At 43.4% G+C, this 13591-nt stretch overlaps 1 protein-coding gene across 4 annotated transcripts; it reads right to left on the bottom strand.

The window, feature by feature from the left end:
- Positions 1-743: 743 nt before the first annotated feature.
- On the bottom strand, positions 744-13339 carry LOC142895617 (inositol polyphosphate 5-phosphatase K-like). Of its 4 annotated transcripts, XM_076036820.1 has the most exons (15): positions 13129-13339; positions 12986-13043; positions 12282-12375; positions 10509-10613; positions 10245-10353; positions 9950-10066; positions 9176-9351; positions 8946-9057; positions 8689-8798; positions 8573-8599; positions 3489-3714; positions 2983-3120; positions 2776-2859; positions 2532-2636; positions 745-2453 (listed from the first exon to the last, which is right to left on the bottom strand). In XM_076036820.1, exons 3-15 carry the CDS (start codon positions 12362-12364, stop codon positions 2325-2327), a joined length of 1521 nt encoding a protein of 506 aa, XP_075892935.1. In that variant the 5' UTR covers positions 12365-12375; positions 12986-13043; positions 13129-13339; the 3' UTR covers positions 745-2324. The 4 variants fall into 4 exon arrangements, with proteins under 4 accessions (XP_075892932.1, XP_075892935.1, XP_075892934.1 ...); XM_076036819.1 differs by lacking the exons at positions 12986-13043; positions 13129-13339 and adding an exon at positions 12747-12859; XM_076036817.1 differs by lacking the exons at positions 12282-12375; positions 12986-13043; positions 13129-13339 and adding an exon at positions 11115-12263 and having other exon boundaries at positions 744-2453.
- Between the last annotated feature and the right edge of the window lie 252 nt (positions 13340-13591).

Genomic DNA, 13591 nt, shown 5'->3' with positions numbered 1-13591 from the left:
CTGAATTAGCACTGCAACCAACCTTTTGTTTAAATTTAAAAAATATATTCTATATTTAAAACATACTAAAGCGCATTGCTGCCACACTAGAAAACCAACAGGGCTCAGCATCAGGTAAAAAAAAAAAAAAAACAGTGCTCTTGTTCGCACTGAAACGGCTGAAACGGAAACGGAAGAGCGGTGTCTTTAGCTTCAACACCACTTAAGACTTCGTTCACGCCTCGAACTTTCGGGTGAAACCATTTAATAGTAATTCTCCATACCTGTGGACAGCCTGCCTATCAGCCTGGAAGTCCCGTCGCGCTACTCGAACAACAAAATGTTACCATGACGACGAGAGAGAGTCGCAGATCGGCACGTTCGCCATCTGATCTGATTGACGTTTGATAATCGATTTAGCTGGGGTTCCGAAAAGTGTCCACAATTTCCCCTCGCGATGAGGAAGAGCCAATGTTGAATGTCAATGTAAAATATGAACCATGAAACTATGACAAACGAAAACGATTAATGAAGAAGACACACAAGAATGATGGCAGTGTTTTTTTTATTTTTTATTATTAATTATTATTATTTGCATTTTCAGAGTTATAAACGTGCTGGTTTTCTGGCACCAACATTCACACAGTACAATGTTACTGTTGCTCAGGGGGGAAACAAAGATAATATATATATATGTATATATATATATATATATATATATATATATATATATATATATATATATATATATATATATATATATATATATATATATATATATATATGTAGATGTTGATATAAAAGAGGTTTAAGCAAAGGAGAAAAAAAAACACTCAGTGGAGAAGGAAAAGTGCGAGTGAATGTCCAGTAACAGTAGCATGTCCAGCAAAAGAAGGTAATGTCAGCAATGCCACCTTTATAATATATAATCATGACAATAATGCTGCCAGAACCTCAGCAGTGTTGTACAGTACGCTTGACTAAAAACATTTAAAAGCAATAACTGAAAATACATTTACAATCCATAGTTTCTGTGACCAAAAAAAAATTAAGAACTAATGATTTTTTTTTTTGTAATTTGAACATCAGATTAAATATTTAAACAAAACTGTTCTAAATGCATAGATATATTTTTAAAGCTGGAAGGTGTCGGCAGGCTTGTAGAAATTCAAACTAAGCAATGAGCAACACACCATTTGCAATGAAGGCGCGGGTAATGCAGGTGTGGTTTAATACTGCGGGAACTAGTTGAAGTAGAACTGTAAAATATACTCTCACCCTCCTGCAGTCAGCCTTCTGACAGCCTATATCTTCTATACAGCATCCACAAAAAAGAAGAATAGAACCATCTGCATATAGCGGCATTAAAAGTTACATATTTTCCTCTCCCTCTAACACATTTGAAGACAACAAAGTTAAAAGGAAATACATACATTCTTCAGTCATTTTCCGCAAGAGAAATAATTTACATCTTTCTTTTAAAAAGTATGGTAACAGTTTTCTTAAAGTTGACAAATTTAAAATTGAGTGATCAAAAAATAAAGAAAAATATATTAATTAAACAGGCCAGTGCCTCCTTCACTCTGCTCCAGCATTGCAGTTAGTCTTGTCCATCCACAGACTGGCTTTAGATGCTTCATTCATGATCACCTGATCCTTCAAAAACAACCAATTGCTACTAACTAACTACTAACTAATTACAGTAAATCAGAGTGCAGTGGAAACACAAATTGGCTGGTGGGCTTTGTTAGTCTTGCGGTTCCCTTTTCATGTGTGTAAGCAACGCGGAGCTGCGTTGTCTCTTTCAGGCTCAAGACGTTGAGTTGTAACAAATAATATTAGGTGACAAAACACAAATCATACACGGCAGAGTTGGATAACCCTTTGGGGATGAGGGAGGCGTCCCTGCAGGACACAATGAGAACTGACTGAACTTGTTCCTGACAGCTGTGTGAAGTGTTTACAACAACACCCTGGGACAACGTTGCGCAACTGCTTTCGATGAGTATTTTTAAAATCCGTTTTCTGTATTTCAGGATTGGATAAAAGTGTTGCAGCAGCAGCAGCAGCAGCAGCAGCAGCAGCAGCAGCAGCAGCAGCAGGCCTGAATAGACACTTAATGATGGATCACTCACAGTTCCTACAGTCACAACCTGAATTCAGGTTACAGGTGTACAGTAAACATGGCGCCTCGTAACATACACGAGTAGCCGTTAGCCACAGTGGCAGCGTACGTAGAGGTTGTGAGTCTGTGTAAGACGGCGCGCATATTGTGCTCCCCCTGGAGGCAAATGGGGGGGAAACATGGTAATTAAAAGCCTCTTCTTTGGTTTCCCGTCACATGCTCACATCGCACTGCACGCGCTGTCCTTGACCGCTCTGCCCCCGGCGTCTTCCGCCGCCACCGCCAGGTCGAGGTCCTTCAACTTGTCGGTCAGCAAACCCTCCTCGATGGCGACCCTCGACTCGCGCACCTGAGAGAGAGAAGGTTTTTCTCAGTCTTTCTTGCATTAGCGGTGAACGGTTCTGGCGTTCACAGTTTAGGCAAGCACCTTAAAGGGTTCGCTGATTCCAATGATGCAATTCAAAGCACTGCTGTAGAAGCAGAGGACACAGTCTCCACCACGAACAGGGATTTCCTCCTTGTTCACGTATATCTAAAAAAAAAAAAGAAGAAGAAGAAGAAAAAAGTCAGTTACTGGATGAGTGCTAGGAGAAGACGGTCACATTAAAGACTTTTAAAAATCAAGATGGTCTAAATAAATTACAGGCTCATCAGCACCACTGCCGCCATACCTGTACGGCTTCTTTATTACTGGACACTTCATCGTCTTTGACCCATGAGTAGGTGATGTAGTCGGACACGCTGGTGAATCCAACCTGACGTTCACACACGGACAAACGAGTTTAGGACACAGCCGGCCTCTCAGCTTTGGAACCCAGTTACCCACTGATGCTGACAAATGTGCACTCTTAAGAAGCGGACAGCGACGTGGAGCTGACCCTGTAGAGTCCGATCCAGTCCCAAGAGCTGGACGGGAACGGCTGCAGTTGGGTGTAGACGACCAGGGCGTCCATGTCGGCGCTCCACTCTCCCTCAGGCCGCAGCTGCACCAGAGGGGTCTCGTACATCTTCTTCAGCTGCAAAGTCACACACAAAAAGAAATGATTATATATATATATAAATATGTATATACACACATTCCTTTTAAATTATGATTATAATTGGAATAATAGGAATTTTCACCTGACTGATATTAATTCACAGGAGGCAAAACAATTTGAATGTACAATATTCCTTTATTCCCAATGCTTTTGGTGGATTAGTTTAGCTTGCTCTTGTTTTTTAGGCAGCAGTGTTGTTCTCTGGCCCGACGGCAGCACCGCGGCACAATGACCAATTCATCGCCTGGTTCTAAGTGGATTTCTTCGCAGTGGCCAAGCAATTGTTGCGTCATTAAATAATCCTTTTGCAGGTCAGTTCTATTATCGGCCAGCCAGTTTCTCACCTGCAGATTAAAGACGCTGACGACGGGTTTGTGGTCGCTGACGCCGTACTTCATGTTGCTGGTGTACAGTTCCTGCGTGACCTTTAGGGGGTGCGCTTCCTCTTCAATCTGTCTCGTCCTCTCTGGGTCCTGACTGTCGTCCTTTCTGTCCTTCTCTTCAGGCGAGGCTTCGAGTCGGACCCGCCACAGAATCCTGTCGGTCCAGGCGGGTTTCCGTTTCTTACCACTGAGAAGGCGACGCAAATAAAAATGACAAGAGAGGAGACACGCATGGTTTAGCTCAACATTTTAAAGCACTAACCATGCCGTGAAGACATGAAACTGTCTCTGGGATGAGCTGGAGGCCCTATGGGGCTTCTAGTACTTGAGGAACCCTAACCCTAACCCTAACCCTAGCTTCAGCCTTATCGCCAACCCTAATTCAATGCAAGTCTATGGGGTGAAATTTCAACTTTGTCCTAGAGACATGGGGCCACTTGCTTTTTCATCAGGAGCCCCCAAGAAGCGCCCACACCAAATTTGGGGCTTCTAGTACTTGAGGAACCCTAACCCTAACCCTAGCTTCAGCCTTATCGCCAACCCTAATTCAATGCAAGTCTATGGGGTGAAATTTCAACTTTGTCCTAGAGACATGGGGCCACTTGCTTTTTCATCAGGAGCCCCCAAGAAGCGCCCACACCAAATTTGGGGCTTCTAGTACTTGAGGAACCCTAACCCTAACCCTAACCCTAACCCTAGCTTCAGCCTTATCGCCAACCCTAATTCAATGCAAGTCTATGGGGTGAAATTTCAACTTTGTCCTAGAGACATGGGGCCACTTGCTTTTTCATCAGGAGCCCCCAAGAAGCGCCCACACCAAATTTGGGGCTTCTAGTACTTGAGGAACCCTAACCCTAACCCTAGCTTCAGCCTTATCGCCAACCCTAATTCAATGCAAGTCTATGGGGTGAAATTTCAACTTTGTCCTAGAGACATGGGGCCACTTGCTTTTTCATCAGGAGCCCCCAAGAAGCGCCCACACCAAATTTGGGGCTTCTAGTACTTGAGGAACCCTAACCCTAACCCTAACCCTAACCCTAGCTTCAGCCTTATCGCCAACCCTAATTCAATGCAAGTCTATGGGGTGAAATTTCAACTTTGTCCTAGAGACATGGGGCCACTTGCTTTTTCATCAGGAGCCCCCAAGAAGCGCCCACACCAAATTTGGGGCTTCTAGTACTTGAGGAACCCTAACCCTAACCCTAACCCTAACCCTAGCTTCAGCCTTATCGCCAACCCTAATTCAATGCAAGTCTATGGGGTGAAATTTCAACTTTGTCCTAGAGACATGGGGCCACTTGCTTTTTCATCAGGAGCCCCCAAGAAGCGCCCACACCAAATTTGGGGCTTCTAGTACTTGAGGAACCCTAACCCTAACCCTAACCCTAGCTTCAGCCTTATCGCCAACCCTAATTCAATGCAAGTCTATGGGGTGAAATTTCAACTTTGTCCTAGAGACATGGGGCCACTTGCTCTTTCATCAGGAGCCCCCAAGAAGCGCCCACAGCAAATTTGGGGCTTCTAGTACTTGAGGAACCCTAACCCTAATCTTAACCCTAACCCTAACCCTAACCCTAGCTTCAGCCTTATTTCAATGCAAGTCTATGGGGTGAAATTTCAACTTTGTCCTAGAGACATGGGGCCACTTGTTCTTTCATCAGGAGCCCCCAAGAAGCGCCCACACCAAATTTGGGGCTTCTAGTACTTGAGGAACCCTAACCCTAACCCTAACCCTAACCCTAGCTTCAGCCTTATCGCCAACCCTAATTCAATGCAAGTCTATGGGGTGAAATTTCAACTTTGTCCTAGAGACATGGGGCCACTTGCTTTTTCATCAGGAGCCCCCAAGAAGCGCCCACACCAAATTTGGGGCTTCTAGTACTTGAGGAACCCTAACCCTAACCCTAGCTTCAGCCTTATCGCCAACCCTAATTCAATGCAAGTCTATGGGGTGAAATTTCAACTTTGTCCTAGAGACATGGGGCCACTTGCTTTTTCATCAGGAGCCCCCAAGAAGCGCCCACACCAAATTTGGGGCTTCTAGTACTTGAGGAACCCTAACCCTAACCCTAACCCTAGCTTCAGCCTTATCGCCAACCCTAATTCAATGCAAGTCTATGGGGTGAAATTTCAACTTTGTCCTAGAGACATGGGGCCACTTGCTTTTTCATCAGGAGCCCCCAAGAAGCGCCCACACCAAATTTGGGGCTTCTAGTACTTGAGGAACCCTAACCCTAACCCTAGCTTCAGCCTTATCGCCAACCCTAATTCAATGCAAGTCTATGGGGTGAAATTTCAACTTTGTCCTAGAGACATGGGGCCACTTGCTCTTTCATCAGGAGCCCCCAAGAAGCGCCCACAGCAAATTTGGGGCTTCTAGTACTTGAGGAACCCTAACCCTAATCTTAACCCTAACCCTAACCCTAACCCTAGCTTCAGCCTTATTTCAATGCAAGTCTATGGGGTGAAATTTCAACTTTGTCCTAGAGACATGGGGCCACTTGTTCTTTCATCAGGAGCCCCCAAGAAGCGCCCACACCAAATTTGGGGCTTCTAGTACTTGAGGAACCCTAACCCTAACCCTAACCCTAACCCTAGCTTCAGCCTTATCGCCAACCCTAATTCAATGCAAGTCTATGGGGTGAAATTTCAACTTTGTCCTAGAGACATGGGGCCACTTGCTTTTTCATCAGGAGCCCCCAAGAAGCGCCCACACCAAATTTGGGGCTTCTAGTACTTGAGGAACCCTAACCCTAACCCTAGCTTCAGCCTTATCGCCAACCCTAATTCAATGCAAGTCTATGGGGTGAAATTTCAACTTTGTCCTAGAGACATGGGGCCACTTGCTTTTTCATCAGGAGCCCCCAAGAAGCGCCCACACCAAATTTGGGGCTTCTAGTACTTGAGGAACCCTAACCCTAACCCTAACCCTAGCTTCAGCCTTATCGCCAACCCTAATTCAATGCAAGTCTATGGGGTGAAATTTCAACTTTGTCCTAGAGACATGGGGCCACTTGCTTTTTCATCAGGAGCCCCCAAGAAGCGCCCACACCAAATTTGGGGCTTCTAGTACTTGAGGAACCCTAACCCTAACCCTAACCCTAACCCTAGCTTCAGCCTTATCGCCAACCCTAATTCAATGCAAGTCTATGGGGTGAAATTTCAACTTTGTCCTAGAGACATGGGGCCACTTGCTTTTTCATCAGGAGCCCCCAAGAAGCGCCCACACCAAATTTGGGGCTTCTAGTACTTGAGGAACCCTAACCCTAACCCTAACCATTAAAAGACAGTACTAGTGTCTGACCATTTTCACAAGCCTATATCTATTCATCTTACACAGGTGTGAAGTCTGATATGTAGGCAGTAAATCAGTATTCTGCTTCACAACTTCATTCAGTTCAGTCAGTGTTAGAAAAGAACACAGGGAAAGGAAAGGCACCTTTCAGGCCAAACAGCGCCTTCTTTGGGATCTTGAATCAGCCTGAAACTCACTGAAATCACTGTTCTATTATAGTTTAGCAATTTGCCGACATTTGACACATCTACCCAACCTGTTCTCAGTAATGAACAGTTTTTTTTTTGATGATGGTAGGAGGAAACCAGAGCGCCAGGGGGAAACCCAGTGCAAACACCTGTTGTCAATGGCAAAGTTGTCAACTTTGGAGTCCCCCAAAAACCCTAATGCCATACAAGTCAATGGGGGTCAAAAGTCAACTTTGTCCTAGAGAAATGGGGCCTCTTGCTTTGTCATCAGGATCCCTCAAGAAGCGCCCACGCCAAAGACCCTAACCCTAATTTCAGTTTAAGTGTAACCCTAACCCTAATTTCAGCGTTAACGCTCTTAAAGAAGCACCCACGCCAAATTTGGGGCTTCTAGCGCGTGAGGAACCCCGAAACCCTAACCCTGAAAAATATCAAAATGTCAATGGCAAAGTTGTCAACTTTGGAGCCCCCCCAAAAAGGCCAAAAATGATTTCCCGTGAAATATGTCAACGGATTATGATAGTAGAGCTCCTAGGCATTACAATGATATCTCACATGTCCATTTCCACTGTATTATTTTGGGGAAAAAAATCCACCTCAACATAGACATAATGATTCGCTGAATTCCATATGCTGGAAAGGGTTGGGATAAACACAGCCATCTAGCGGTCAGATTGCAGATTTTTTTTAAGGTGGAATTGAAATCTAAGAAGCACTGCGGTGAATATGATGCCAACTTCAGCTTGTTGTTTTGGATACAAGAGGCGCACCTCTGCTCGTTATACGAATTGAACCATCCGTTGCAGCTTTCAGAGTCATTTCTCTTACATGCTGAGCTACGGGAAAACTTGCGCAACACTTCAACTGGAGCATTGATCTTTTCGGGCCGTTGGACTTCAAAATACAACTGCGCCTGTTGTTGGGCTCGAACACCCTGAGCTATCTGCTGACTCTTGGTAAACGTCTACTGCTGAATTGATCTTTCTTTCTGTGGCTTGGACTTTAAAACACAACTACAATCACTGTAAGCCTTGAACCTTGAACCACTGACTCAAGGATTCAAAGTGAGTTCTCTTGCACCCTCAGCTATCTGCTGACTCTCAAAGTACAACAACTGGCACATTTATCTTTTGTTTTTGGGCCACTGGATATCAAACTTGATCACTGGCCATCATAAGACTTGATCCACTGACCTTGGGGCCCCAAACTCAGTTGTTTTACCATCTGAGCTATCTGCTGACTATTGGAATATGTCTGGTGGCTAATTTATTTAGCTGTTCAATGATAGCTTAGTATGAAACTGTGGGCCATGTTATGGAAAAGTTTGTGAAACTCTGATTTAGGACACAGCACGAATCACACTTAGAAATTAGTTACAACTAGCATTGGTTATATATGTTAAAAAAAAAAAGAAAAGAAAAAAGGCCGCTCTTAGTTCTTAGTGTGCAGCATAAAACAGAAGACTCTGCTATAAGCATTTCCTTTAAAGAAGCTTTGTTGGTCATGCTAGAGTTAAAGCTGTTTAAATCATATGCCAACAAAAAAGAGTTTTGAACTCTTACTTAAAGCCAAACCATGAACCTTGAAGCCTGTCAAGAATAAAAGAGATAGGATAAAAAAATGTACAATAATATAGAAGGCAACATTCAGAATTAATGCTGATGATGTAAACAGTTACCTGCTGTCATAGTTTTCAGAGTTCACGTCAAACTTGTACGTGGGTGGAAACTCTAGAGGCCCCTCCTCAAATTCCCGAAGAATCTCCTCCTCCTTCTTCATCATGGTCAGCTGAGAACGACATCACGCTTACAGTGAAACTGCACACATTTTCCAGGCACACATGCACCACACAGCACCAAATGTGCTCTTAACAAAAAAAGCATGGATCGATTATATAATTATATAATTATGTGTGTGTGTGTGTGTGTTTCGGACCTGGTCTTTACTCCACAACAGGCTGTAGTCGTGGTTTTTGATGCAGGAGCGGATGAAGTGCATGTCGTGGTCCTGAATTCTAAAGTTAAGATCTCCAAGCCAGAACACCACCCTGGAAGTGGAGAAACAGGGGACAAAAGGAAGTGTAAATAAATATATAAATGGATGGATGAAAAAACGTAAAAAAAAATAATAATAACTTGAACACGCAGCTTTGACATCCCCCTCACCTGTGGTCAACGATTCTTGGGGCCGTTTGAGACTCAAATTTCTGTGAGTCCATGATGTACTCAAACTCATCCATCCTCTCTTTGGCATACTGCATGTGCGCAGCCAAGTGACAGTTGAGGAAACACAGCATGTGGCCATAGAAGGACAGGCGGACAGACACGGCACCTTTGTTACCCTGAGACACACACACAGGGAGAGGAAAAGAGAACGTCTCTACTCTGTACTGGGACAAGTCAGTGTTTAGAGCACAAAATATTTCTCTACAGCTGAGATTTTTTTCTTAATTCATTAGCTGCTTTGAAAATAAGGCGGCTCAACATTTACTTCTGCTTTTGTGGTTAGAGTCACAACAGCAGAAAGTGAGATGCACTACTCGCACTTCTTAAATATCTGATACCTCAAAACCTTAAAAAAGCAGAACTCTGCCAATATTGTTTTCTTTGCAAATGTTGAGTGCCAAAACTGCACCATTCAACAAGTTGTGTGAACTCCTTTCTATTTAAACATCGCAGTGACTTTGCCATCCAAGTAATTTACCATGGAGGAACAAATTATCAAGCAACGGGTGAGTTTAAACAAACAATCTGTAGACTTGGAATGATCACAGGACTAAAATCTCTGGCAACCCTGCTGAACAGCAGCAGTCAGGTTGCGATGGAAAGAATGTTTGCATAATTTCTTCCGTGAACTGAACTTTATGCCCAGTTCTTCATAGTTTTTCTTGTTCATTTTCTCATCCTTAGTGACATCAAGTGATGTTATCAGAATCTTACCCAGTAATGGTAAATTCCTGTGCGGGTGTATGTTGCCTGAATGTCTTTGATAAAGGGAACGTGCTCCAGTTTGGAAAAGATGACGAGTACCAGTCCCTGCATTCTGACAGAGGTCACCTGAAACACACAAGTCAATAAAACATCATTTCAAAGTTAAATATGAAAATGCCCTCAATAATTCTTCAGAACCTGTGTACTAACAGATCGTGATCTCCTCCTCCTCTTCCTGCAATAATACTGTGACTTTTACAGCATCTGAATGTTACAGTTACAGCTGTTTGAGGTGGACTGGTACCTTCATGTATTGCAGGGGTGCCAAGATGGACATTAGGTGACGACTCCATGGGTCATCATACACAGTGTCTGACACAAACCTTAAAGGGGCTGCATACACCTCCTGTAATCTAACACACACACACACACACACACACACACACACACACACACACACACACACACACACACACACACACAAATTGAGTTGCTCCCACATGCACAAGCTACAAAACACACTGCTGACTCTACAGTCACATCCACATTCTGCTGATCCTGAGCCTACCCCAAGACGTAGAGGTCCGGTTTATCCACTGAATCCAGATGGAGAAGTGAAGAGAGGTCGTCCGGAGGATCAGCCGTGGCCACGTTCCACGTCACCAAGTGTAGCCTGAATAAGGTGGACAGCAGGGCTTAGCAGCACAAACACACAAGGCCGGGCAATCTGATAGAAACAAGACAGATGTGAACCTTTTTATTTGTTCAAAGCATCCAGCTGCCCTCTTTAAAATATGAAGCAGAGCTACTACGTGACCTTAACAATCAAAGAGGATCTTTCAGTGTGGTAACGACCAAAGATGAGCGCATTAAATGGAGCCAGAATTGTTACAGTAATGCCACTGTGACATCAGGCAGCTAGATGTGACACAGTTCACACATTATGCTCTCACCTAAACTTACATCGCTTTTTCGAAGTGGTTCAACATCTACCGATATGATCGAGACACTCCACTAGAATCAAAAAGGGGTTGAGGGGGGCCTGTAGATAATTAGATTAAATACTCAGGACAGGGAGTGAGTAAAGATAGGAGGAGAAATTGAAAATAATAATAGAAAAATAAAGAAGGTTCTAGTCTCAACGCGATAAAACAACCAGCCATTCATCCTCCACCTGAACCTCTTCTTTCTCAGCTTGTTGGCCCTCATGACGCACGCAGAAAAGGCGTTATCCAGGCTTTGGGACATTTTTTCCTGTAGCTCCTTTTCAGCGTCCATGTCGTCGACACAGGTCAGCAGCTGGTTAAGTCGATGCCGCAGAACTGCTCTGCTGCCTGTTGACTGTGTGGCATCACTGGAGAAGCTGTCAGAGTGGTCACGCCCAGTGGTATTTAACATGCTCCTGATCTCATCCATGTTCTATCGAAGCGTGAAGTGCCGCAAGCTAAATTCGGCAGTCTTCTGGAGAGCCTCAGTGTTGAAACTGTGAGCAACCGTCTAAAAGGTTTTGGCCGTTTCTGTCGAAACCCCAAGCAGAATGACAGAAATCCTGGCTCAAGGTTTTGGATTTTGAATCGAGGAATGCCTAATTAGGAAATTGCCCAACTTGTCTGCAAGTCTCCTCTATACACAAAACACAATGCATAATCTCATTGTTGAATGTATCAAGATTTAGGCCTATTAAAAACTTGAGAAACAAACTTCTTAATGTGAAAACCATTTTCTTTTGCAAGATGCTGGGACAGAGTTAGACCAGAGGCTTGCAACACAACTTTGTATCTTTTAATTAAATCCTTCCAGAGTGTGTATTGGTTGCCAACATAATCAGCCAGGCAAAGCAGTGGGCAAAGTAAGAAAAGTAGCAAAATAAGGACTTGGAAAGGAACTCATAGTATTGTGACGTATCAAATATTCAGTCTTACATAACACAAACAGGAAAGCCTCAAGGTTCTGATGGTTGTTACTGGTACAACAAGCATTTCCGCTATCTTTGAATTCTGTGTGCAGCAGAGGACTAAATCTTAAAAAGTAAGGATGGAAGAGATTATGCTGACATTGTACAGCGTGACAGTGACTGACTCACCAAACCAGCACAATGCCTCATCTGTTTATACAAAGGCAGATGACTACAGAGACAAGACAACAATTTCTTCCAGTCAAGCTGAAAGGTGACCTGTTCCTTTAAAAGACTTTAAATATAAGTCTGTGTTTTCCAAACACACACTTGGTCAGCTATAAGAAGCCACTCCATATACCACTATGCCTGACTTTGTGCGAAGGGGATTTTCTGCAGCGCATGTTGACACGTAAAGATATTCATAACGTAAAGGCGCAGTCCAACCTGAAGCGTTCCTCCCTGCTGTGTCTCTTCCTCCGGTTGGTGTCCGATCGCTGGCCATCTGACTGCTCTTCACTTTCCTCCATCCTGTAACCACCTGTGAACGACAACGGCCAGACATTAACAGAAAAGAAAACTCAACTTGTTCAGGAAGCGTGAAAGGCATCATTGCTTGCAGAAAAGCAACTCGCACTGCCAAATTACAGACTTTAAAAATTAGACGCTCTAGAGTTGGCACGACTACGATTAGGTGGACCAATACTTGAATGTTATAATAGTTACATTATTGCTAGCATCATGTTTAGTCCAAGTGTACTGAATTATGCAATGCTAACATCCGTGTAGCTAGCAGGAAATAGCAAAAGCCATCCTGTATTTAGAAATGTAAGCCGAGCAATAACGTTAAAGTAATGAACATTTTTTAAAAGCACGCAGCAGCCGTTTTGGAGTTTTTTTTTTTCTCTCTACCTTTTGTATGTTGCTAGCGCTTCTATCCGTGATGTTTTCACTTTCGAAGAAATGTACAGTAAAGTAGAAGAGGCAACCGTTGTTTTACAGTAGCTAATGTTGTTCCCGCCCCTCTCCGGAAGTCAAGGCGAATTTGATCCAAAATAAAAGCACGAACATTACAACAAAAAATAAAAATTGCACAGACAAGTTCAGTAAAAGTGTTTTTTTCTTTTAAAATGTTATTTTTCGCCACCCACCATTTAATCCTGTTTACCAATTCGACGCCTGGTATCCGAATGACGATGAACGTCAGCTCTGTGAGAATTGAGATAGCCGGAAGTGAGTAGTAACGGAAGCTCACGGAGATACATATTAGGGACACGTGCGTTTGTTGTCGTACCGTTTCATAGGACAACTGGCATCTAAAGTTGCATTGTTGCCATTCTCTGATCACATGGCATGCGGTCTTTAAGGTAAACAATAAATGGTTCAACTCTTGGCCCTTATTTGATTTTTAGACAGTCTTGAGTGGTCCGTATTGATGTTTTTTGTTTTTTTTTTGTTTAGCTAATTTAACTGAAACCATATTTGAGTGTCTGTGCCTTCTGACCTAAAATACCACACTGTGACCTTTGACTGGTTAACTTACACTTTGGTCTCGCCACACTCAAATTTTCTATCTGCACATCCAATCTGTGAACTTTGTCACTCAAAATACTGATTCCCCCCCTTCCTCTTTTCAAAATTCTAAGATTAAAGGAACTGGAGGATATGGCATTCGTGAGGCATTCAATCAGATGATTTCTGATTATCGATTGCTAGCCCGGGGGTAATAATGCACATGCTTGGTATTTGGTATTTCA

This window comes from Nelusetta ayraudi, unplaced genomic scaffold (assembly GCF_046127955.1).
Source record: "Nelusetta ayraudi isolate G7.1 ecotype Tasmania unplaced genomic scaffold, CSIRO-AGI_Nayr_v1 ptg000048l, whole genome shotgun sequence".
In the NCBI taxonomy this organism is placed as follows: Eukaryota; Metazoa; Chordata; class Actinopteri; order Tetraodontiformes; family Monacanthidae; genus Nelusetta; species Nelusetta ayraudi.
The sequence above is the reverse complement of the archived record's forward strand: the minus strand, read 5'-3'. Positions and strand labels throughout refer to the sequence as shown.

Bases quoted from the DNA above. Each gene is read 5' to 3' on its own strand.
- LOC142895617 (XM_076036817.1), bottom strand. From the start codon at position 11,356: ATGGATGAGATCAGGAGCATGTTAAATACCACTGGGCGTGACCACTCT. The intron at 8,600-8,688 runs GTAACTGTTTAC...TATTCTTGACAG, and splicing joins TCTGAAAACTATGACAGCAG to GCTTCAAGGTTCATGGTTTG. The intron at 3,121-3,488 runs GTGAGAAACTGG...GTGACTTTGCAG, and splicing joins TCAGCGTCTTTAATCTGCAG to CTGAAGAAGATGTACGAGAC.